Source organism: Sitodiplosis mosellana, unplaced genomic scaffold (assembly GCF_009176505.1).
Source record: "Sitodiplosis mosellana isolate CC-2019 unplaced genomic scaffold, AAFC_SMos_1.0 Smas_scaffold_6162, whole genome shotgun sequence".
In the NCBI taxonomy this organism is placed as follows: Eukaryota; Metazoa; Arthropoda; class Insecta; order Diptera; family Cecidomyiidae; genus Sitodiplosis; species Sitodiplosis mosellana.
The window spans coordinates 2833459-2861406 of NW_022601403.1; the positions used below are offsets into that span (position 1 = coordinate 2833459).

At 35.6% G+C, this 27948-nt stretch overlaps 1 protein-coding gene across 1 annotated transcript; it reads right to left on the bottom strand.

Annotated features, from left to right (window-relative positions):
• Nucleotides 1-3925: 3925 nt before the first annotated feature.
• On the bottom strand, nucleotides 3926-8785 carry LOC129574402 (ras-related protein Rap-2b-like). Its single transcript, XM_055456411.1, has 2 exons — nucleotides 8322-8785; nucleotides 3926-8039 (listed from the first exon to the last, which is right to left on the bottom strand). Exons 1-2 carry the CDS (start codon nucleotides 8781-8783, stop codon nucleotides 7716-7718), a joined length of 786 nt encoding a protein of 261 aa, XP_055312386.1. The 5' UTR covers nucleotides 8784-8785; the 3' UTR covers nucleotides 3926-7715.
• Nucleotides 8786-27948: the final 19163 nt, after the last annotated feature.

Sequence of the window (27948 nt, forward strand, 5' to 3'; positions counted from 1 at the left end):
AAACTAAGTTCGATTTTTTGAAGTCTAAAATTCAACAAAGCCAAATTATCCAACAAACGGAATTTTAATGATAAAATAAATGAAATTTCATCGACATTGTGCAGCATATTATGTTTCGATATTGAGACTTCAAAACTTCTAGCACATTGAAAAAACTGACATTTTCATTCTCATTCAAATCTGGCAATATAGCCAACAATGCCATATTGGTGTGATCAGCGTTCTTTTACTGTATATTTGGAACTTGAACAAAAGTTCAACATTCATTTTATGCATAACTTGGAAAGAGCTTAATAAACTTGATAAAATATGTGTATTTTTCGATCTTTGTAAGTGCCCAACATACATGTAGTCTACCTCTATTCCTGCGTCATTCATCCTCTCATGAGATTTACTGATTCAAAACAGACCAAACACCAAAAGGTATAAATCTAGGGGCTTATTTGTCGTCACGAGTCAGCAAGACTCGTATGATTTTCATGTAAATTAAAAATGATTTGCGCTGAATTGCAAGGAACTCGCACTGACTCGCACCAATTTACGGAGATTCGTGAAGACTCGAACGAATTCATACAAATATATACACAAGTCATAGCATAGAAAGTGTATGGCATTTATAGCAAATCCGCGAGTCGATGCAAATCAGCTTATATACACATTGCAAACCATTCGGATCTTAGCTTGTGTTCTATAATTCTTTTCTTATTCTGTTTAATATAGGCAACTGGAATGAATGTGAATTGAAAATGAAATGTATTAAATTGACAATGGAACTAAGATCCACGAAATGTTTCATGAAACATACGAACTGCACTTATTTTTGGAATGGGCAAGTCAACCATTAATGATTTATAACAAGATTTGCCATACATCATATGAATATATGTGGCGAATGACTGTCATGTGTTCAGTGTAAAAAAAATGCTTCGACACTTTTATTTTCATCAGATTGAATTGTTTGAATGAAGCATTTTGATGGATTGTGTTCAAATTCACGATTTTTTAGTTGATCTATATAACTTGACATATTCCGTATGAAGATTCGATGCGCTGCCAAAAATTTGGATGGAATAATATTTTCATAAATAGATTCAACTAATACTTCACGATTTTCGTTGATGAATTCCACCAATTTCAGCGATATTCTCTATGTAAATAAGAGCCAAAGTCGATCGACAAGCAAAGACTGTTTTTTTCTCGGGATTTCAACACCCAAAACATCAAATACATTGTTGTCTGCCTTAAAAAAATAAAAAAACATTTCGAAACCAACCATTTTAAAATTTTGTATTAATTTTAATTTTCTTGCAGTCAAAATGTGACAATATAAATGTTTTTAATGACAAAAAGTTGATTTAGTAGTCGATTATTGAGTGAATTGTGAGTTCAACTGGCATGCTCGTTGACATTTCATAGTTTCGTTCAGTGATTCGCCAATTTATATGAGAGACTCGTGAAGGACTCACGAATCTTCATATAAACTCGTAAGATTCGTGCAGTTGCCTATGTGTTTTGAAATGACTCGTGAGATTCGCACTGATTCACACTGATTCGTACGATACATAAGCCCCTAGGTATAAATGGTCTTCAACTGTTTATTGTTGTTGTTATTTTTTAAGTGTTAAAATTAGATTATGCTGGTATATCTAGATTAATTTCATGAAAATTCAAAGTTCCTTCGCTTACCATATCGTATTTGTACAGGTGAAACTTGTATACGTCCATCAAAGAAAGGAAGTTGAGTTCGTCGTGCGTGTGACACAGTGAAAGGTAGGCGTACTACTATGTTTTGCCTTTCTAGTGTATTCCAGTTTCAAGATTTCTCTACTTGCAAACACTCCGATAAAGTCAACGATTTTTTTCTCAATATTCATTCGAATAGGATAAATATTATATTCACTCAATACTTGATGTTGATGGGGCTTATGCTGATTGGAGCAATATGCGCAGTATGGGGCACAATCTATGTCTATTTTTCGGCAGGCATTAAGACGACGACACTTGAATGTAAAATTCCTTTTACCGATGGAAAATCGAATGCGGAATACATTGTAAACATGATACTTCAATGGGAAGTTTTTTGTTATGGATTTTGTCTTTATTTTGGAATGGAAATTGCGATGTCGATTTTTGGCAATGTAGTCACCGTTACGCCAAAACTCATCAGAAGCAGGCTCAAAGAATTGGACGAAATGGTTGAATGGAATGAGCTGTCTGAACCGCAGTTGCGGTTTGCATCCCAAGATATTACGAAGCAAATTCTCGATTATGAAAAGTAATGTTCCGAGATCGGAGCCGAAACGTAATGCTTAATAATGACCGTTCTATTTTTTAATCTTCTTTAGATATGTGATCGAGCTTTGAGAATCGTTAGCTGTGCGAATACTGATAACCCCAGCGCTGTTTACCTACTCGATTGGAATATCCATATTTTGTCAATATTCGGTATTGCACTTATGTTTTGTCACATTATCGTCAGAAGATCTGATTAAATAGAACATACTTCAATCATTTTGTCACTTTGAAAAACTTCCAGGGAGACTTTACGGCTGGATATGGTATGGCTTTGATATCGTGGGTTCAATTCTTTTTCGTATGTTAGGTTGGCGAACAAGTCGAGGTAGAAATTACAATCCAATCACAACTCTTTATTCATTTAATTAGAAATTGTATCGCAACTTCATGTTGAATTCATTCTGTCTCTTAATTCGTAGAATAATGGACTGGATTTGATCATTTACGATATCAACTGGTATAATTTTCCGAAGGAACCACAAAAAAACCTGATGCGTCTCATAAATCAACAGCAAAACAAAACGGTCCTTACTGTCGGATCATTTTGCAATGTCGACCGTGAGCTCTTCAAGATTGTAAGTATATTCAATGAATTATTATCGAATTTGAACGTGAATTACGCTCAGTTGATCTATGAGTAATATATGCTGTGCTACGTTCCATTTCAGGTGACGAAAAAAATTTACTCTCTGGTTATGTTCTTACGTAAATTCAAATATTGAGTAACTCAATCAACTATCGCTAGTATTGTGTCAATGAGCACAGTAACGCCAGATACCATAATATTGAACGCATCCATTCCCATTAAGACTTAATATAATTTGTTCGCTCGGAATTTGAAAAAAATGGATAAGTGTGTTTAATATTATGCACTATACTAGCGATGGATGAGCTCAATTAATCGCGGTAATATATCAAACTGCTTTTTTTTATCTCGGATGAAAACTCAAGATTGGTCCAATGTTGTCGAGATCAAATCATTTGTATGAGACAGTTAACGGAGAAATTCCATGAAACTGATGAATAGCACAGGCACAGTAGCTCGTGCCATTCAGTATTTGGCACTCAATTCATGTGGAACAGTACGTGTAAATGTGACCAAAGATGTTTGTATTTTGTAGATTTAAAGGAAACATATGGTAGTTGTACCCAGATCCAAATTGTCGAGTGTTTTAAGTGAATATAATGTAAAATGCAATTAAGAGTTTGTATGTAGATTGTAGAGCAGCTGTCCGAATTGATAGTAAATCGAGTGATTGATTTGATATGAATTATGGAGTTTAAGGATGTTGTACGATTTCGTTGCTAGCGCTGCGCGGCTCAGGCAAATTTAATGGATTTATTTTTTTGTCTCAAGAATTTAAAATACAAAATAAACATAATTTTTCATTCGATATAGCACATACCGAGTCAGTTTGTTTTTATTTGTCCAGGATCGAAAAATAAAGATTCTGATGATGTTTGTGCGCCGCTGCCTAGCAAAAGCTATCTCGCTTACAGAAAAATCTCGAACAGCAACGGGAAAAGCGGGGACTGTGGGAGTTTCCAGTCGTTGTTGCTATGCTCGCACGAATTCGTACAAGTGACTAAGAAAAGATGTATTACAAAGAAAAACACCGTTCGTTTGCCGAATATAACATGTTTATTTCCTCTCAATCATTTGTATAATAGTATTTTTGTTCATCCATTTCGATGGTTCGAATTGTATGCATGCAAATTAGTAATCGTAAAATTGATTTTTATTCATGTCACATGACGGCCTGCAATAATATTCGCTATTCACATGGCCGTAATCAAAATATTTATTGAATTGAAGAGAGAAAAAAACATCGATTCCTTTTTAGAGGTGTCAACGGACAAATCCGTCCGTCCGTCCGAACATTTTTTTGAAAATCCATAACGGAGTAAGTGTTTGTATGAGGGTATTTCATTGTGGTGTAATATTGCATACCATTATGAAATACACTCATACAAACACTTAATCCGTTATGGAGTTTATGTATTCTACTCATATTTGGAGAAAAAAACTCGAAGTTTAAACGGAAATTGCTGTGAGTGTGGTTTACGATAACCGCCAACATTTTGGCCATATTGTCTTCGGTAAAATCAATTTGGATGTCTCTCATTGGTTTTCGATTGAAAAAAAAAGTATGTTGCAACATTTTCTGAGTCAGAAGCCCTGACTGATAATCAATGGCAAAACGATTTTTATCTATTCCCATTCCAATTAGAGCCTTAAGTCGTGCCTTAGTCGAAAAAAGTCGACGAGGAGATAAATATGTGTGTTTGGTTGTATCTATAAAAATAACGAGTCCTACTTTTTTATACTTGAATCAACATTCAGAGGGAAAATGTATAGCATATCAGAAATTCTGATTCTCCAGAGCTAGAGGACGAATTGCGTCTAGAAGAGAAACCATTACAATTGTTCGTCAATAATTTGTTTTTATTTCGTTCGAACTTTTTTTTCTTCAGAAAAATAACATGTTCGATGACAAGAAGAAGTAGCTTTTTATTAACATATGTAATTGATCTGATAGATTGAAAAATGATAGATTTGGTTGTTCATTTTTTGAATTTGTCGTTTATTTTAGAGTTCAGTTTTTTCCATTTGACAACTCAACAAACACACATTTTATTATAATAATATTTTATCTAGTGACAAGTGAAGTGGATCCTCTAAAGGACTTCCGTGTGCCTTCAAACACTGATTTGATCTTATTTGATAGCCATTAATACTGTTAAACACGATTGTTCCCCTGTTTCATTTTTTTCATAAATCTATTTGATGCTCTATTGCTCTCCAGCTACGATTTTTTTTTCTTTTGTGTACAAAAATATTTGGTCGCTCCTCTGATACGGAAAATTGATTTTTATTTTAAATATTATTTCATCCTCATTTTACACACATTCACATTACTGTTTTTTTTTTTTTTTTTTCATATTTCCAAAATAGATATTTCTGATTTGGCCTTTGGTTTTTCTTCAAATTAAACGCTGAACACGATTGATAATTTCTAATTCACTCAATATCACAATATTCTTTTTTCTTTTTTAATTTTAAAATTTACATAGATTTATAAACTAGCTAATAATTTCAAATGTTCAGGCCAAAGGCGTTTGAAGTGTTTTCACCAACACCGCTGCTCCAATTTTAAGTGGAGAAATGAAAAACAAAACATAAATATCGACAAAAATGTGTGCATCAAATCCGTTTGCCAATCAAATCAAATTTGAAAATAATATTTTGTGTTCAAAATGTTCTACGAATTTATCGCTCTCAATCGATCTTCGAACGCGATATACATCAATAAATAACCGTTGTTTGTTTTTAACTTAACCAATATGTTTGGCTACAAACTACATATTAAACTATTTCATCGGCATAGTAAATTGTTTTCAGTAGAAAATCAAATGAGAATAAGTTTCGGACTGTGCCGTAAGTGATGGGCGATAAATGATTGCAAAACCGGAACTTGAATGGTTCACTTCTTGAGGGGAATTCGAATCCGATCACTTTTTTTGTGTACTTTTTCAAGTTCCTCTTTTTACAAAAGTCAGTGTTTGCCAATCACTTACAACAAAGTCTCAATGATTTATTCTCAGCGCATTTCATGTCAGCTTCATTTTAAATGAACTATAATTTTGTCCATTTTGCAAATGGATGTGAGCGATGCGCTTGTTTTTTTTAGCCACATTCAACAATTTGTTTGGGGTTAATTTCCAAAATTTTAACTTTGTGTTTTTCTTCTGGTTTTTTTTTTGCGACAGAAAGGCTCCATTTTTCGAACGCTTTTTCTCCTCGTCAATTTTTCCCACAACAATGCCAATGAATGGTGAGCTTTTTTTGTGACTCTAACAAAAGAATTTGCTCAAAAAATTCGCCACACACGGAATATTCATATGTCCATCAAAAAATTCCTTGGCAAAGCTCTACTTCGGAGTCGAGCATGAAGGATGATTTTATGGGGAGTCAAATATAGGCTGTCTACATTCACATAGCTTCGCTCTGATTGTTTGTATTATTACATCTTATTGCCCAAAACTATGTACAGACTCACAGAAAAACCAAAGTACTCACAGAAAAATGGAAGATGAAAATTTAACTCCATAAAGTCCAATCCACGGTTCAAGACAATCCAGTCCATGAAAGAGAAAAAACGTTTTTATTTTAACCTTCTCGTGGTCAAAATGCATATAAACGTCATAAGAATACATAGTTATTGACGTTGCTATACGTTTTGACCACGAAATGGTTAAAAAAAAATGTGTTTTGTCTCTCTCGTGGATTGGACTGTCTATATTGACTTTACGAGGTAAAATTTTCAACTTCCATTTTTCTGTGGGTACATATTTTGTGCCTTTCACGTACGTTTATAACTCAACAGGCGCTGTATACTTCGATTGGGCACTTTCGATGCTTGTGTATGTGTGTTTGCGAGTGCAAGTTTCATGCGAAGGAATTTTGAATGAATTCGATGATCGAATTTCGATCCACATTTCGTGTACGGTATAGAGTCATATTTCCATTGGAAAACGTACAATTTATTAGTGCTCATTTTAAACATTAGCCCGATTTTAATCGCTGCATTCTAATCTTCAATCCAAACTTCGAATGCTTTGATAATTTTTCTACTATTTCAAAATTGTGAATCAAATTCGCATTCGATTTTGTTTTAGATTAAAATACACATTTCGTTAAATCGGTTCAATCATTTTTAGGGGAACAGTGAGTTAAAACACTGCATAAGGTAAATAGTTTTTTTGTTTTTTTGAAGATAAATGAATTAAATTCTAACATTTATGACATTAACGGTTTTCTTGTTGTTGTTGATATATTGTTTGTTCTTGTAAGATATTTGATTTAAAAAAATGTATACGTGGAACAATCGTTGAAATACAGCGGCAAAATGGATTTAAATATATTTTTATCTCGATTTTAAGATTAATCGATTGATAAACGTTTGAAAGTTCGATGAGAAAGCATGCGGTAGCTGATAATTCAGTAGCAAATCGGAGATTAAACGGTTATCCGAAAATGCAGTTCATTGAGCGATATACAGTATATCATATACTAAAACAAATGGTCTATAAATTGCTCAATTCAAGCTCCTCAACAGAAGCCCATTTCCTTATATTTCTTTGTTTTTTCGATCCTTCCTTTTCCATTCTTCTTTTATGCTGTTCTCTCTTAAATGTTCTTTCTTCACTAGATGTTCTGTCCTGATCTCCTTCTTTTCCCTTTTTACTCCGAAATAATTCACTTCCGAATGGATATTGTTCCCCTTTTGATTTGTGCTTAATCTTGCACTTGCGTGTTATTGTTTGGTTTCAGTTTTAAGAAAAGAAAAAAAATAGAGCGTAACTCGAGCGAATAAATCCATTCAAAGCAAACATAACCAACAAAGTGAATGAAAAATTTAAGTTAATTTGCATGCATTTTCGTTGGTTTGTTTGATGCGATGCTTGTCCGAATGATGTTTATCCGAGTACACGGGAAATGAACGTCGACGTCGGCTAACCGCTTCAATTAAATCGTACTCAATGTTGGATTGATTCAAAATCTTTTCAAACACTTCAACAATTTTCACATTTTCTTTGGCGTTGCATTCAATGTAGCCGCATCGCCAACGTTTTACGGTTTTCTCCACCAAATCACGGTCCACCATGCGTTCATTGCCATTGTTTTCAAATATGTTGCCAGCAATCACAATTGGTACATCGAGCCCACGTACATAAATTATCTAAACGAAGAAAAAAAAACACAAATAGAATGTGAGAATTCATTTCAATCGATCGAAATAGACGAACGAAAAAGTCAATGGAAGTGCAAAAAACTAGTGAAAGAAGTTCAGCGACAAAGAGGTAAATAAAAAATGTATTGAAAAAAAAAGACGAAAGATGAAACAAAAGCGAAAATTCGTAAATAAAATGATGGAAACAAAGGAAAAACGAAGAAAACGTAGAAAAAAAACGCAATAAAAACAATTTCCACTTATCCAAAGGCCCCAAAGTAACCGACTCACCTGACGTCGTAAATTTTCGATTTCTTTCCACGAATCCTCGTTGTCAACGGAATAAACGAGTAGAAATGCATGTCCATTCGATATAGACAGCGATCGCATCGCTGGAAATTGATACGAGCCGGTTGTGTCGAGTATTTCCAATCGTAACGATTCACCACTGGACAAATTATAATCGGCCACATATAAATCTTCCACAGTTTTTATGTACTTTTTCGTGAATTGATCGAATAGAAACTGCTTAACAATGGTGGATTTGCCCACTTTGGCCGCACCAAATACAATGATGCGACGCTCTTCCTTAAATTTTCCCTGTCCGCTGTCCGTTTTACTTTGACGTCGCCATAATGCCGATAAGAATGGCGTTCGCGGTGGTGATCGATTGCGTTGCGTAATCGTTTGCATATCATCACTTGCAACACGTTCCATGGTCGCTGATGATGATCTGCCACCTCGAAAGCGCATTGCCTCTGCTTTGGAGCCAAAAAAGAAGAAAACGAAAAAAGACGGTACAAAATTAAACTTGTGTATTTAAACTAGTCGATAGAGCAAAATGGGAAGAAAAAAAAACTTTTGGTTGTGGAGAAAGTTCAATGACCCAGCTATGATGCATGGGGATAATGAAAAAGAAGTTCAAGCTTTGAAAAGTATGGAAAAAGTCATTAAAATTGATGTTTGCTTCCTAAATTTCTTCCGAATTTCAACTCGGATGTGGCGTTTATTGACAATAAAATCGATACTAAGCGGGCGACCGAGCAAAATTCGCTCGAAGTTATAACTCCAAGCATTCGGTGTCAATGTCAGCAAAATTTCAATTTTTTCACTTAGCATCACCAATAAGGAAACCAATGGAAGGACACACGACGAAAATGTTGAAGAAAAAAACACGAGCACGACAAATTTGCACCGCAACAAGAGAGGACACGTATGTTAATGACAGCTAAAACGGCAATTTGACTTGGCATAAGTCTGATTGAAAGCGTTTAGTGGTTTCCGTTTTTCATGGAAATTCGGAAAAACCGAATTCTTTGATCGAAAAAAAAAAGTGATAGCGGGAGTGAGAAAGAGCAAGGGTATCTCCTTGTTACTGGAAAGAGTGTCTTCTTGTTGCTAGAGAGCGATAGAATGATGAAGAGAGGGAGAGAGAGAGGGAGTGAAGGAGAGAGTATAAGAAAGAGAAAGACAAGCAAGTGATGGCATAAAAGCGATAAAGTGTGTGGAGTGAGGGAGGGAGGGAGGGAAGTGGGCTAAAGAATTCAGCTGCCATTTGTAGTCAGGCTGTCTGCTGGCTTGATATTTGCACAAAGTTGAAGAGAAAAACGCAGTCAAGCTGGCTGATTGTTGTTTGCTGCTGCCAAGTGAGAAAGTTTAATGACTTTGCTACCGTTCAAAAATGTTTTGACACATATGTCGATGCCCGAAAACCTCATACAAAAAGACGAAGGAGAAAAAAATGAAATCCGAAATATGATGAACGAACCAAATGAAAGTGACTAAATTCCAATTTATCGATACAAGCGCACCCCATGGAACTCAAGCGAAGCTTATCTGTATATGATTTGTGTGCGGCGTTCCCTTTTAGGCAATCATAAGAAACTCGATATGTACGGCACACACATACACATTCTTGTAGATATGCTCGTGCATAGATATGTTTTTCGGAAATTCATTGATTGATGCCTTTATGCGCTATTTCATATCAAATTCATTTTATTTCTCTCTCAATCTCACTCTTACTCTTACTCTCTCGCTATATCTTTTACCATTCCTCTTATTATTGCTTCTTTTCCCTCTCGACCAACCTCCTTGTTGCATCTTCTTACTCTCGTTTTGGTTGCGCATTTATTTCGATAGCTTTGCGGTTTGCATCGATGAAGTTCAAGTTCATCACCTATAGTCAAGCCTCGATTTCATTCGAAATAAATCAAAATTGACGTATGTGTAACGTTCAGCCAGTTGAATACTTCCAAGAAATATGCAAAAGTACGTTGCCCCTATCGTTTTAACAAAGAATATTGAACGAATCGAATGAGATGTACAAATTGGTAAACAAACAAACAAATTCGTACGATATATACAATTGATTTAGGACTTTAGTTGGCTCTGTCTTAGAGGGAGGAGTTGGAGTGTCGAAATTGAATTTGTTTGAAATGTACATTGTATAATCAATATGTATCAATCATAAACAATTTTCGTTCGATTCGAAACTTTCGGCTATCAATTTTGACGCTTTGTGCACTGAAATTCGATGATTTCGACTCTCACTTAGCGTTCGAATCACATGGCAGTTAATTTGATTTCAGGTCGAAGCATCAGCTATAGACTATAGCCTTATAGTTCATGTTTTTAATCTTTAGATATCAATATCATCATCATTTAATTTAATCAATATCATAACCATTTGATCACATTGAACACATTTCACATTCCAATCAACAGAGCGCCAATTGTGGTCAATTCGCTCCTGCTATGGTATACTGAAGCATTAATTTCACCAACTCTGACATCTTTCGAAAAGAATTTGATTAAAAAATGAGTATCTTTCGAAGAAAAAAAATTCAGCTTTGGATAATTCAGCGCGAAATGTTCATCATGTTCAAATTATGAAAAGTCTTTAGTTCAGTCTATGAACATCACGCTTGCAACTGGATAATTGCTACACCAATATTCATAAATGATGCGTAGACAAATTTGTGTATTGAATTTAAGTATATTCAATCGATAATATTGATTCGATATCGATACCCGCACAATGAGAAAAGGTTACTGATGCCGGTAACGAAATCACCTGACACTCCTCCATCTCCTTTTTTGTATGGAGGTCCAATTTGGTTCTTACAGCCAAAAAACCACTTGCTGTCTCAGTTTTTTTCTCAACAAATCCTTTTCTTTTTATCGTTTTTTTTCTCTCTATGATCGACGAAAGAGTTCGACTTCCAAAGGCACAGACAAATTGAAAGAATAGAAGAGTAACCGGACCTGTGTGATTGAACGCTTATCAATTCAAAGGTAATTACAATCTTCATGGAATTGTTTCTCTGCAATGGAAATGGAATTGATTTAAAAATGAATCGATAAAACGAGAACCCGGTGTGCTACTCGGGCCGGCTAATCCAAATCGATTGACAAATTGAAATGCATTGTAATTTGTTGTGGTTAGCCGCGAGCAAAAGCATTTTCTGCATAATTCAATATGACATGATGCGATGGATTTGTGCCTTTGTCATTGCCAATGTCAAATTGATTTTGTGCATTGGCCAAGGAACTGGATGAAATTTGTCATCGCAAGGGTGTTGAGACACCTTAGCGATACCGAGTGTTGACACTGTTGATTCGAACGGAATGGAAAACAATCGAAAAGTATCGAAGAAAATCAAACGGAATCAAACACAACACCGGTTTGAATATAAAATTCAAATCAACGCCTACTTTTATTCGGAACCGCACGATTAGAAATGAGACTTTTTTTCGGCAAGAATGTCAAAAACAGATGAAACGGAATCTGTTTCCTTAAAAAAAATGTCGAGAGAAAGAAAAACAACGACTGAAAAACGGGGGAATTTTCCACTTCTATGATATGTGCTGAAGAGTTACCACGTGACCGGAATGTTTTGAAATGAAATTTCGCCGGTGTGGAATAAATGGCGGAAGCTTTTTTCCGTGTTTATTTGGTATTTGTGTATTCACACGTGCAGCTTATTTTGATTTGACGTAAAATTCGACCACGCCGATGAAGAAGAATGTTGGGAGATGTATGATGGAGCTCGTTGATATGAGTCATTTCACGTGATTTACAGTTACGCGTACCGCAAAAAGGTACTCTCCATTGAATAAAAACGAGAGTCGTTTCAACGAAAATTTTCCATTTCCAAAAAATCAAATCCATATCAGATGAACCGAAACCACAGAGAAAAAATAACAACAACAACAACAACAGCCGATAAAAGTAATGAAAATTTGAAAGTGTAGGGAGGAGAGTGAGTTGTTTGAAAACGAACTCACAGCCCAGATGGAAAATAACGCGATTAAAATCAAACCGATAAAAAGGGATACACACACAAATATGCATATTGTCTCTATCTCGATTTGCAGCAGAATGATTCGAAAAGTTGAACAACACGATGTCAATGTCTTTTCACATTAAACGCTTCTGTACACAGACTGCGCTTTTTCTCTCTTTGTCCCTCTTTCTCACTTTTTCTCACTTCTTCTCACTTTCCCTCTCTGGTTTTCTGGTTTCGAATGGAGTGTGTTTGTGTATGATGTGTTTGCCATTTGGATTGTTTTGCTATCAATTTCATATTTTGGGAGGCTTTAAACTGGATATCCGAATCGTAAACAAAAACATCGATGGTGTATTATGACAACTAGAGCGTAAAATGATCAAGTCGACAATAATAACAATAATAAGTGTTGATAAGGCGAGTCAAAAGCACGGACACGTTGTTATTTTTCTGTTGTTGTTTTCGTTGTCGCCGTCGTCGTCGTTGGGCACCACGCTATACCTTCATCACATGGAATGGACATTGTCATTAAAATGTGCGACAAGATAACAATTCAAATAAACACCATGAAATCCAATGCGCAAAAACAATCAAATCAAGTCGACGGTATATGGTGGAGAGAAGGTGGTGGATTTATCTGAGTCTACAAAATTCAAACACACATAATTGTGGTTTCGTCGGTGCAAATGCGACAATACTAGTCAATATGATTATTTGTTTTTCTCTTCTACAGCTCTTCAATCACTTCATTTTCCGCACTTCACTCATAGAACACGACCTATTATAAACGTGATAAACGAGATACCTCAACTCGACTCATTATAAAACGACGCAAAAACCGAAGGGGGAAAACAGCAAACAAACCAGTCAATATAAAGTATCAAAAGAAGAGCAACGATGAAATAGTTAATGAAAAATTTTACGATATCCAATCGATGATTTGTTTTTTTTCTCTGTTGATACAAGTGAAAATCACGTCCCATCACCATCATAAAAATTATGTTTTGCAATTTTGTGTTTGAAAGAAAAAAAAAGAGAAGAAAACAAAATGGCAGAAAGAAAAGAGTTTTTGTGGTAAAAGAGACATATCAATATCGAACATCAAAGCCGCAACGAACGAATCACAAAGTCAATCAGACATTGACACATCGTCTGTTTAAGTCATGGCACGACTGAAATTAGGAAATCCATCGCAATTTACTTCATTCGTCGACGGCCTCTCTCTCTCTCTCTTTCTACCCACATTCATTCCCTCTTTTTACCACCCTTATTCCCTCATTCTATCGGCAAAAACGTGAGGCCAACACCAAATCACAGTGTTGTTGTTCTATCAATCGAATGCCGTATAAACTCATCAACATCATGTTTACTATGGAAAACCAGTGTACGTTTTTCGTAAACATTGAGTTTATTTTCGTAGTTTTTCAATGGAAAAATTTACAAAAGAAAATACGCGAAAAATGGTCAATATTTTGAAAGTGGCGAGTTTTTGTATCATCTATTCAAATGAACAACGGCTCACTCAGCTATTCTCATCCATTCAACGAAATCCAAAACACTTTCTGAATTGGTGAAAATTTTGCGTCGCAAAAAAAGAACGGAACCAAAGCAATTTTTACTCTGGAAAATTCGGCTTAGATATCAGCCCAATCTCAATGGCTTCTACCAAATTTCTTTGAACATCCCCAACTTGTTTTGTGTGACAAACAAAAATGTTGACAAAAATAAATGGACAAAAAGTCCACAGAAATAACTCGTTTTCCCCGAAATGTTTTCACACAGTTTCCCATTTTGTGGAAATCTCGTTTTAAATTGATGGCAATGCTATTTTGTTTCTTATGTCCAAATCCCAGTGGAATTTTAAATGTTGAATCCGATTGAACTGTGATTTTATTGTTTATTCTTCCAGAAGTTTGGATGAGAAATGCTTATTTTTGTGATTTCATTTCCTGACAACAACAAAAAAACACTAGCAAAAAGACGAATTGATTTTAATTAAGGCTGAGTTAATTCCACTGTGTTGAATTGATGCAATTAATTAGTTGAATGTTGCATTGTTTCATCTTGAACACCGAATGATCATTATGAATTTGTATGACAGAAAGATCAATCCTTTTGGTATCGTTCTGATTCCATCACTGTTCCTAACTCAAACTCTTTTCCTTTCGTCCTCTGTCCTTCCCATCTCTCCTCTGTGCTATCAATTCATCAATCTCTACTTCTCTCCTTTTAATTCATCCATCTCTCCCCTGTTTCTCTTCACCTCATTTCAAACCTATCTATCTCATCACTTGTATGTGACCATCTCTATCTAACTTACCGACCAAATCACAACCCATTTCTCGGATAATTTTCTTCAATTGAATTTGGCTATGTCATTGTTGTTCACCAAATCAAAATAGCCGAAAAATGGCATTTACGTTTGCATGGAAACTAGCCGAGACCATTTAAATTATCAACAGTCAAATGAAGACTCTTGCCCATCCGTTCCTCGTTCATCCTATTCATTTTCATCGAATCCCTTTGAAATCGGGCATTGGCCGGCAGTAACACAAGTATCAAATCAAAACGGCGATTATTTTCACGTGATTCAAATTACGCTTGACAAATCACAGAGAGCGACACAGAGATTGAGCATTACTTCAATTACATTTAACAACCGGTTATGTTATTATTCCACATGACCGCACCTTAATGAAGAAAATCGCTTCGCGACACATTCATCACAACAACATCGCCGAGATAAAAACATCGCAAATTTGTCTTTGTTAATTCTAATGAAAGTCAGTGCTTAAATTATATTCTCTGTTTTCTACGCCCTTTTCTCCTCTTTTTGGCACACACACACATATATAAACACAGTCTCTTTTGGGCATTCAGATCACAATTCATATCAGTCAACATGACAGAAGTAGCGAACAATGAATATTTTCCAAAGGAGTTTCAAACAGTTGACTTTCTTCTGGTTTCGCGTGTTAAAAGTAAAAAATCCTAAAAGTGTTGGGTCAACATTATCTTCAGTATCACTCAAATATCGTCTATTCAAATGAGTTGTACGCAAAAGTATGCTATAATCGCAGCGATTAAATAACTAACGGTTTCAATGTGCAATATCTTCGCCTTAAGTGTCACGCTGTAAAAGTACTTTTCCATTTTATGAAAGGAAAATTGTTGGAATGCGATTCGCGATGCATTTGACGAGTTCAATGTTCGTCGAAAACAAGGCTATGCTTTATGCAACCCAAGAGATTGCAAGGACAACAAGTGAGAGAGAGAGAGGGGGGGGGCAAAGGGAGCTAGAGATCTTTTGATCATCTTCAAACGGCTTTCCCAACAGAATGCGAATGACAAACGCTATAGCAATAGACAATTAGCTTTTATTTGCATCAATAGCACTGAATTGTGGGTGCAACAATTTTCCACACAATTTCTTTTCGCAAAACTTTCCAAAAGTTAATCGATTTTCTTCAAAATAGTAGGCTATCTAAGATGACCTAACTTAGCTACCATCAGTCGCCGATTCCAGTCAGTACTACTCCCACAATACAAAGTGGATCGGACAAGAAAAATCCCATTCAAATATCAGCTTCGATGAAAACCAGCCAAACGGGCGACAGTTGTTATTATTTGACAACTTGAATGTTCGAGTATGAAATGAATGTTCAAGTATTGGGGCACAGTGCTCGGAAATGCGTGCTGAAGTAAACACATTATATGTGGATCAATTAAGACAAGTGTTGCGATAAATGATTTTACGACAATGTCATAATCGTTGTTGCATCATTGGCTCAAAGTCTATAAACTAAACTGTTCGACGCGTTGCATTCATCTGTTTTTATCACACGCTGACAGTAACAGCCGAGCATTGTGTGCAGTCATATTGCGTTGCAATTGGTCTGTGGCGTTAAACCATTTTGATTGTGAATAATTGTTAGTTTTAGCTCGCCATTTATTATTTTAATGGACAATATCGTTTTTTTTTACTGTATCATTTTCTTTATTCTTTTCATTTTCTTCATTCTCTTTGATTTCTTCATTTTCGCAACATTTTCCTCGAAAGATATCGATTTTTTTTTTTAAATTTACTCATCGACCATAAACATGTTCAAACCAATTCAAGCCAAAATCGCAATAAAAAAAGCATTCCAAAATTGGTAATCAACTGATTGACTACAACAATTTCAATGGCTCACATCATTTACCCGGATTTAATGCCCACATGTATGCGAATGAAATTGATGCGCAATTTATTATTCAATCAATGTGAAGTAGTTCATCGAAGCCAATTAGCGATATGATACCCACTCAAAAATGCACTTGAGCCAATGAACAAAACTGATATCACGTTCAAGACTAATCCGCATTAATTTATGAACCATTTTATGAACGGCTTCTTGGAGTGGAGAATAAACAAGAGGATAAGACGGAATGAGCACCGTTTTTTCGGTGTTGCTGTACACGGAATTTCGGCCAATGTCAACGAGACTGACTTTCAATATGTGGCAAACGTTGGTGAAAATAAATTAGACGTTTTTAAATTAAACCAAAATGAATGTGGAGAATAATGTGTATTGAACATTCAACTTGATTTTCAACTGAATAAATACAGATTTAAATCTTGAAGAGAGAATACTGTCGTTCAAACATTCCGGAAATAGTGTACGAAATACGAAAATAATAGTCCAGAAAATCAAAACTGATATGTGAATCTATTATTTAAGCTGCGAGAACTCTAACGGCATATTCATTAACAAAACCAAGAATTAAAAAATCGTGAAAATAAACAAAAGTAGGACAGACAGACAGACGGTAATTCAGTTTTATATATATAGATAAATAACTGTATCGGCAGAGTAAAAATATGGACAAATCGGTGTATGTTCTACTTTTCTTCAACTTAATTGTATAATCGGGCCGAATAAAGAATGGTGGCCGACGAATAGTCTCATAGCAGTTGGTATCAATGTGATTGAAGTTTCATGAGACTTCGAATGAAGTATCCGAAGTCTCAATAGTATATTTCGCATTCAACAGAAATATAAAGATGTTTTTAGTTTAAAAAATATTTGTTCATAGCATTGTTTTGGAAATTAATTTGGTTTAATTTTATTCACTAAAATAAAAAAAAATTTACTATTCAACAAACTGAATTTTTATAATAAAATAGATGAAATTTCATCGACATAAATCAGTATATTCTATTGACACTTGAAAAATTCTAGCACATTGGAACAACTGTCATTCAAATCAGGCAACATGATATAAATTGCAGGTTGACATAGCCGGAGTTCTTTGTATTTTGTTTATTATTTATGTTTTAGTCATAAGAAAATTGATGACATAACGCATGAATGTGGCGAAATTTAGCGACACATGTTGATGGCTTGACCAGCATTGTCCAATTCCTTGATTTCAAATCACCATTCGAAATGAGAGTGAGTTGTGAATCAGTGTGCTTTCCACGTGACACCTTCTGCTTGGACTGGCACATATGTTGAACCAATTGAATATTTCATGGCACAGCACCTGGTCAACAGAACTGCTTCCATGTGAAGAATTGGAATAAGAAGGAGAAAGAGAAGAAGAGGAGAAGAAAAAGCACTAAAACGAAAAGAGAAGGGGGCGAAGACGACCAAAACGACCCTATTTCCGAACATTATTCTTCCTAATAATGTCTTCCTCAACTGAATCGTTGTATGTGTGTGCTTGCTGTAGCACGTAACTCCATTTATAACCAAGCGTGTCAACAATAACAGCTATTTTTTTTGATGTGATTCACGTTTCGATTGGCTGACGTGCACAATGTTGGCGAGAGTGTCGACGAGTGGATATTTGCATGTCTAGCCGAAAATGATGTATCGTTTTTCCAATCAAAATGAGGGTCATAATAATCGAATCATTAAAATCAAATCAATTGCTTCGGTAAAAGCGTACAAACATTAAAAAGCTGCAGTTTTGAAATTGTCGCGCACAGCGCGCCACACACACAAATTAAGGTGTTAAGAAGAAGCAACAGGCAATTTCTATGTAAATCACAATGCCTATACCACATATCGATACATTTCGGTTTAGCATTATCAATCGAATTCGTTTTTTCGGGCATCAGATGAGCAATCAAAATTCAAATTCGCACAATAATAATAATAACCAATTTTGCATTAAATCTCAATTATGGCATTGTGCGTATGACCTTGTGTTTGATTATCGATTCAATTGTAATGACATTGAGTAGTGTGGCAGCGAGACGAAACCTGATTGATGATGCTGAGTCGGCTTTAGTGCGTATCAAGCTTTTACTATTTATAATTTTTACCTTGTTCAATTCACCATTCACCGGAAACCTAGAGAGAGGAAAGCTTTTATGTATGAATATATGCTATTTTATACACAAAATATATACGTTTTATATGCCGGTATTCAAATATGTGTAGAATCTTTGTATTTGTCGAATAATAAAGCCGTATAAATTTCGTATATTGCGTATAAATACAAATGCTAAGGGATAATTGTCGGTAATGTAGAGTTTTAGTGACATTTCATTCCATTTTTATGAATTATACGCGAAATATATCTATAGGTGAGATTGAGAGTAGTGTATGTTTCACTGACTTTGTTATGAAAGAGAAGAGTAAGTTTCTTTCGACTCAAAAATGGTTAAAGGCGAGTATGTTCATTTTTGGCGGTTCCCCGCGGTTTTCCACGGTTTCCGCGGAACTGATAAGAGATAACAACTTGGTGTCTTCGGCAAAGTTGTAGCACTCAAGGTCTTCTATAACATTGCTGAAGTTATCTCTTATCAGTTCCGCGAAAAGCGCGAAAAATGATAAGAAAAAAAAAGTTCTATATAAAATTAGCTTTTTTATGTGCGCGATTTGCGCGCAACTGATAAGAGATAAGAGATAGATGTCTTCAGCAATGTTATAGAAAACCTCGAGTACTACAACTTTGTCGAAGACACCATGTTTTTATCTCCTATCAGTTGCGCGAAAACCGTGAAGACCGCAGAGGCTAGACGGTACTACAACATACTCTACTTTAACGCCAACATAATCATCAGAAAACATACTCGCCTTTTCAAAAATATAAATCGAAGAAAAAACATACTCCACTCTCAATCTCACCCATAGATATGTGTTTATATAAATTTGACATTTATGCACTTTATGTGGTTATTATTTACAATAATATTACTATACGTTTCAACATAAAAGCCCCTAGGAAAGAGAGTGCCGACTAACAATCGGCATTCATTGCGATGGGCTCAATTAACAAGCTGAGTTTGCCAAGCTTAATATGTCCTTCATTACAATGCATAAATTGGTTGACTTTTTAAATAATGTTCAATGCAGCAATCAAATATAGGTAATTTTAACAATACACAACAGTTGTTCTTTATTTAAGTGCGGCTGAGGCTTTCACCCAAGTTCGGGATGGTCAAATTTCAACATTCTTGCGCTAAACTGTACTGTTCTATACTTCTATATCCTCTAAGAGATAGATCTCTAATGAGCTAACCGTCATTGCTACAAGCGAGTAATACTCGCCCGGGTATATTACACGTAATTGCTCATTAACTTAGCAATTCTGTATGGTAATCAATCAGTCAATGACAGATAGCTGAATATATATGCTGAGCATAAAAACTCAGCAAGCTGAGATTGGGATATTTTGACTTTGTGATGTGCTATTCAAAGAAATTTATGTTGGAGGGGAGTTTGGAACACATTTTCCATTACACTCCATCAACACTCCACCAAAATTCCAAATAAATTTGCACGAATAGCAAGTCACAAAATCCAAACGTCCCAATCGCAGCTTGCTGAGTTCCTATGCTCAGCATATATCCTCAGCTATCTGTCATTGACTGATGGTAATTCTCGAGAAAAGAGAACAAATCGATTTTCCGAATCAGTCAATGGTGTGAATCGATATCGAATAAGTTTCTTAATTACCACTTGAAAGTTAAAATGCTACGCAAATATATGCAGTTCGAAAGTGTTTCATGAGTTTTAGTTTAAGAAAATTTGCAATTGGCTTTTTATTTTGTATACATTTTGGCAGGTGAAATGTGGATTCTGGTGTAAATCATAAGTATCAATTTAGCACTAATAAACTTCAACACTAAGGATCCATTTCAATATCAATACGTGCAAGCGGAGAATCAACAGGGTGAAGTTTCAATTTATCGGCAGATATGGATTCGATCTATCATTATTTATCACTCGTTGAGATGGGTGAACCGCATTTTAATTGAACAATTGGCATTTCTCAATTAAAATAAAATATTAAAACTCACTGAGAAAGGAGGCTTTGCTTTCGAAATGCGAATTTGAGTAGTAAATTCCAAAAGTGTCTAAAAGTCGAAATCTTATTATCTTTTTTCCCGACAAGAAATTTGCGAACAATCGCATTGCAGAGAGTCGGCGACATATCTTGAGCATACACCTCGTATAAGAACCAAATTTTCTTGTGGCGCCACATAGATGGCTTGCGTGGCGCAATGTATTTTAAATTGTTAGCTAAGTTTTTTCAGCTTAGTACAGAACCATTTTTGGCAAAGATACAAAAGCATGCTCGAGGTATGGTCGGCGAGTACTATGCGAATACTCTGAAATGCCATGCGCAGCAAACTTCATGTTGGAATCGTACTGTTGTTCGCAATGCGAATATCTGCGGGATATTCTTCGGAAGTTCAGAAAAGAAGAGAAAAAATAACATCGAAACCAAATGACAAATAGAGATAAAATGGTTGGTGGTGCTGAAATATCCGGAAAACTCATGCTCATTTCGACATTTCAGTGAATATTGTGCATTTTGTTGCCGTACGGTGCTCTTTTGTGACTACGAAATTGGTTGACGTTTCAATTCTATGGACGCTGCCATATTGACAATTTACGTGCGATATGGTGCACGCACTCAATAGTTCCACCTATTTGAATAAGGAATCTATATAGGTGGCGCTGCCACATCGTCATTTACATCGATCCAAATATCGTCAAATATAATAACATTGTTTATATAGGCTTTTAGCGCAGTACGTTTGTTGCTATGCCTTTGACCTACGCAATATAAATGCGGTGAATCAATTCTTGGAAATTTTCTTCTCTGCACAATAAATCGACGTGTTTCTTCTTGCTAGTCTTCTTGTGTGCAACACAGAGAATTCCGCACTTTTTGCGCTTCAAAGCCTCACCTGTGTGTAATAGCGCGTGTGTGTTTTTGTATGTTGAACTGTCTGTTTGCTTGGATGTGAAGAGATTCTGTTGACTTTTGTCATGCGACACGTTTTCAAAATCATTGGCTGTGACTCTCTCTCTCTCTCTCTCGCTCTCACATCTGACTCGTGTGTCGCATTTAGTCTCATACATTACCCATGTTCAAAACTGGAACATCGCCATGTTTAAAACTAATCGGATTTCCCCGATTCGAAATGATTATCTATTAATAATTAAAATAAAATCATAAAATGTTTTGCCATAATCATGCAATGTGGCCAGAAATGATGTACGATTCGAGGTAGTAACAGTGTCCAGTCACTGTGTATAATATTGCTCATGTTATGTGAGTCGAACGTAAGCTGGTGCCAGTGAGTAGAATTTTCATTTAAATTACACTGTTGTTTTGGCTTTGATCCTACACTCTGTGCACCGAAATCATTTATTAGACATTTTTCACCCGAATTAACTAACAGCTTTCAAATTGTTTCAGGGAAATAGCTTTCAATTCGATTTGTTTTAATATCAGCAGCATCGATGCTGAAACAAAGAAGTCGTCTAAGCACTGTGGTTGACATTTTTCTTCTGAATTTAATTATTTTTTAGCACTACATGAAATGTAGAGCTACTAATCTGCTTTTATTTTTCTTAATACTTCTTGAGTGATGAAACAAATTATGGTGAATTTATGCTCATATTTTTTATTTAATTTAAAACAGGTGCACTAACGACAAATAAGTGCACAATATCTCGAAGCGCCAATCAAATTTTTATTATCAAATGTTGTTGAAAAATTACATTAATTTTTCGTATAATATTTTCTGAGTCTTGGACAGAATTGAAGTGATTTTAGATTCTATGCTCATATTATTTATTTATTAATTTAAACCAAAGGCAATATATTTCAAAAAAGAAATAAAACCAAGATCTTGTAATTCATTTTGCAAACAAATATATTACTTCAAAGTTACTTTGATGAAATACATTTCATGTAGTGCGCCAAAAAATAGTTTGTTGTAAAACAACAAAATAGATTAAGTAACTAAAAACTCAAGAACGTAGAGCGGAGCGAAGCGAAGCTCTGCGGTCTTGTTTTATTATACAGTTGAGGCAGACACATATCTTTATAATCGTACAAAATTTGATTTCAGCGAAAATCGTTCATTCACCAACCGAAAAATGGCATCATTTTTACGATTTCATGTGATTCACATCAGCAATACTGTATGCTGAATCAGTAATACTGTTGTTCGCGAGTCGCGACTTCATTACGTTATATGGTGGCAAAATGCCGGAACAAAAGCGAAAAGCCAAAATCACCGCTATGAAATCATCGAATCGAATCGAATCTTAGTCAATCGTGCGAGTTGTGATTGCTCAAATCACACAGTTCATTACACCGTTGATTTTTAAATGAATCGTTATGTGCAAGCTTAGTTCTTCAAAAATGCGTTCTTGCCTTTACGAAATCAATTTTCAAAATTCCATTGATTGGCCGATGCAATGGTTCAGCGTCATTTTTCGATTGTTGTCAACTTAAAATACCAACGAATTTCATGGGCTTTCCGCTGTTGTCGAGCAATTGTAATGGGCTTTTAATCCGAATGTGTGTTGTCAATGGAAGTGAACGTGCTTCAAACCGATTGATTCAATGTGCAAACAGGTGGCTTCTATTTACTTTGAACAAAGTGATAGATGGAAATTATTGAAAATATAAGCGTGAAGAATATTCCATCATCATCATCATCAGCAAAAAAAAAACGAGGCAAAATGCTAGACAGAGCCCGTGTGTCAAGTATGATTGTTGTTGATGGCGGTGGTGACGGCACGAGTTTCATGTCATATGAATCATATGAATCAATCTCTACATTCGGATATGCTTTCACATAGCAAATAAAGAGAAACACTTGTATCCATGGGCTTTTTTCCGCACAAAACACGCCTAACAAAAGTAGAAAGAAATATGTGTGTGTATCAAATCACTAGCAAATAAACGGACGCCATCGATAATGTTGACGATTTATCCGTTATTTAATAAATTATGTAAATATTTTAATCATGGGCAATGATTGTTATGAAACGGTTATTTGTCATGATAACGTGATACCGAGCCCGTAATGTGCAATTTTCAGTAAAGAGAGTCAATTGATTGCGTTGATTGGCTTTTCAATCAACCACAACACGATTCAATAAACGGACACACAGCTCAGTGAAACTTGAACCAAACACCCCGTATCCATTCTCTCCATTCATGAATCCATACAAAATGCACATTGTGAGGCATTGAGGAAAATCCCCTTTGTCCGCTTTTACATTGATGGCCATTCGAAAAATATTTTCCACTTTTAATTGACTTTTGAATAAAATTCCGTTCGTTCTTCGATTGCGTATGTACGAATTATCTTCGATACACTATCTGTGGCGTCGTCAGTAGATAAGTGGTGAGCGATGCACTCTGGTTCGTTTCCGTTTTAGTGGAAAATTTGGCGACAATCGATGACAATCAACTGAAAAGTTGATGCATCAGTCCGTTGCGTTGGTATTTCCAATTCGAACAATACAAATTGTAGTCTACAATTGACCGGCGACGCGATTTCCTGCACAATTCCAGCCGCTAAATGAACTAACACATACGACATACACAATCGATTGCCGTTTTTTTTTGCTGCTCTATTTATTCGGGTTAACAACATTTATCGAGTAGAAGAAGAAGAGAACGTAAATGGTGAAACCGCAAAATGCTTTTAACCAGCAAGCGAGAGAGTTCATTTGTCCAAAAGTCATTTCGCGGCATGCTCATTCAGATGACAAAACGACCGGCACAGCCAGCATGCTGCCACATATTCAGGATTTCCTTTCTTTCTCTCGTATTTTGCTTGCTCTCTCAGTTTCTATCTTGTTTTCTTTCTCTTTGCTTCTCTCCACATCCAACCCTCATTGACTTTTTTCTCTCTCTCTCTCTCTCTCTCTCTCTCTCTCTCTCGCTTACTTACTCTCATCACATAAGTCCATAAGGTTCTTTCTCTCTTCAAAAAGTGGAACGCCCAATGAGTTGGAATGTGTGCAATCAAAAAAAAAATGTCCATCACTTTCAGCAAAATAACCGTAATAAAAGCTGCGATATACAGCTAATCCACACATCGTTCTATTGCAAATACACACAACGAAGTCAAACGGTAGGAAAAAAAAACGTACAGCGAATTAAAATCAAATGAATGACAGAAAAAAAAGCACATGGAATGAAGTTAATCGGAGTTCATTTTTCTTTGCCATTGTGTAGATTTCGGTTTGGTAAACACTCTTGTTCGGCTGTCGCTTTCACAGCTGGTATTTTGTTCCCACCGTTTAAGCGAAACTCAATTACCAAATACCGTAAACATTCACCCAGTTTTGTTATTATTGGAATTCACAAATGCTGCCCTGATTTTTTTTTGGCACAACGAAATGGGAATATTGCCGAATTGTGTGGAGAATAATCGACGAATTAAAAATCGAGGACTTGAGATTTTTGATTTCAGATTTGTTTATCTCTTTTTTCTGTTTTAGTTTTGTTTTGGTATTTTCAAATTTTAGAGTTGATTTGATGAATATAATTATAATGATGCCGTTCTTCATGATTTGAGGCCTTCTTTCATCTCTGTAAAGGGATCGCCAGGGATACGAGAAAAAAAAAGTGTGTCGTACTGTGTAATCGACGATTATTACTCGTGCATGACTAATTATTCACATATCTATAGGAGAGTAGTGTATGTTTCACTGAATTTGTTATGAATGAGATGAGTAAGTTTCTTTCGACTTAAAAATGGTTTAAGGTGAGTATGTTCATTTTCGGCGGGTCGTCACGGTTTTTTGCGGTTTTCGTGGAACCGATAAGAGATAACAACTTGGACTCTTCGGCAAAGTTGTAGTACTCGAGGTCCTCTATAACTAAGCTGAAAACAGTTATCTCTTATCAGTTGCGCGGAAACCGTGAAAACCGCGGAGGCTAGATGGTACGCCAACATACTCTACTTTAACGCCAACAGAATCATCAGAAAACATACTCGCCTTTTCAAAAATATAAATCGAAGAAAAATCATACTCCACTCTCAATCTTACCCATAGATACGTAAAGCAGCAATTTCCAAGAAATAATACGCCAACATCCAAACAAATTAGGCTCATCATTTTAAAATGAAAAAAGAATGAAGCGTACAAAAAAGCGCGAATATTTTTCTCCTTAGGACGAAAAGATTTGGAAAAACAACTAAAGTCACTGATTTTTCTTTTCCTTTTCAATGATTCTATTCTCAACAAATGTTTGCATCCATACTTGATACGTCAAATTGTGTTTATACAATAAATATGCACACAGCCAACAAATAGGTCATTCACGGCAACTGCACACACAACTTTTGTACCATATTTCACTAAAAAAAAACGAATCATTTTAAGATAAATCACTTTTGTTCCTATGAATAACTTGATGGCAAATAATGATTTTGGAATCAGTTCAAGAACGGTTCTTGAACCCCTTTCAATTCCATTGCAATCGAGAATTCGTATGACGATATTAGTTGGATCGGCCACCATTGAGTACGACGTGGGTTTTAAGTGAAATTGTGAAATTACGACAAAATTGGCAACAAACTTTGTGCACAAAGAGCTCGGAGGAAATCATGAGAGGAAAGAGGAGGGAAAGTAAGAGAGATGGAAAGAGAAAAGATTCTTATACAAAGAGCCATAGATCAGACATAGAGATGTTGGCTGAAGTGGCGAGCGCACATTTTGCCATACTACAATGTAGTAATTTTGCTTTCGCTTTTTTCTTCTTCTTCCTCTTTGCAATGTTGAATGTGAATCGTATATGTCTTTATCTCTTCCTGACATTTTCACTGCATCCGCTCTCCATCTCTCGTCATTGTGTCGCCGTACAGTCTATCATAAATGGGGCAACGAACGAACGATCCAACTTTTGAAAAAAAAAGAACAACAACAACAACAACCAAATGAGAGCACATTCAATGAAAATCCAACTGAATTTGGTCGTCATATTCGTCCGCGCCTCTCTAACCATTTATTGTTGAAATTGTGGTAGCATTTTACAGTTGAGTTTTTGCCGCGTCGAATTGGTAGTAGCGCCAATGGCGCGCGCGCGCTCACACCCATCAAACGAGACACATAATTGATGAAAAGGCAAAATAGACAACAACGCAGTGAATGATAATTTTACTATTTTTATCATTAAATTTTCTTTTCTGCTGAAAGAACAACCACTTGAGTGTGACATGCATTTCAGTCGGAATGATAGAGTTTATCATTTCGAAAACTGGGTCATACACACTCACAGTTGCTTTGGCGTTGGTCATTTCGTCAGCCTGATAATTATGCATTCAATGGCAAATGAATAACCACATTGGCCGAAATACAGGCCAACCCAATGATAAACAGCGAACAGATCGAATCAAAGTAAAGTGTCTTCGAATGATTTAGTCAGGAGAACTGGGTCAATGTATTCAGGCCATAAGTACTTTTTTTTTCTAGGCATTTTTCCGGTCGAGTTTCCACCTGCACTGCATATGTTTTATTTCGATCACATACATCACAAATGATACATTATCAAATTAGATTGAGCACACATTTGATATGGCTGAGACGACATTTTCGTTATTTTTTTTTCTGAAGGAGACAAATATTGTGATCACAATGTTTATTTATTCTCGTGTGCCTCACTTGCCATTAGCACTGAATACGCCGCACATGATTCAGATTTTGGGTATGATAGATGGTTCAAATTTTGGGCTAATTCAAAAAAAAAAACACATTCAACTGAATTGATTCGATCGCATCAGGTTTTCTTTGTGAATAAAAAGAACAAAAGATCAATTGATTTTCTCACTCAAACGTTTCGTGTTACATGCTTCTAGACAATCGATTACCTGGAACAAAGCATGTAACCCAAAACAAAACCCATTTCCTTCCTTTTACATGCAAGACTTGTCTCAATGATAGCTCAAAGTTTGGACTCCAAATATAAGATTCTTACCCGGTATTCTTGTTTTTAGACTAAAACTGACCAACTATGTCCATGGAGATGGAGCCAATCTTAATGAATTGTCAATCATTTTCAAACTGTCAAAATTGTTCAAAATTTTCAATTTCAAATTGTCTCGTAAGATATAGCCTTATGCAAAAATGTACGTATTTTTTATTTCGAAGACATCAAATGAATTGCTAGACATGCTATTTAGCATGCTATTACTTGAATTTGACTTAATTTCCCGATAAAAAAAAACTCTTAATTGGAATCACAATGAAAGACGGCTCGTTGCTATTCAGGCAAACACTTTCCTTTATACGAATGATGATTTTTCCGACAGCTTCGAACGATAAATATGTTAGTATGCTTGTTGCGATAATTGAAAAACCAGA

Coding starts and splice junctions, on each gene's coding strand:
- LOC129574402 (XM_055456411.1), bottom strand. CDS start 8,783: ATGCGCTTTCGAGGTGGCAGATCATCATCAGCGACCATGGAACGTGTT. Junction 8,040..8,321: donor TCGAAAATTTACGACGTCAG/GTGAGTCGGTTA, acceptor TTCTTCGTTTAG/ATAATTTATGTACGTGGGCT.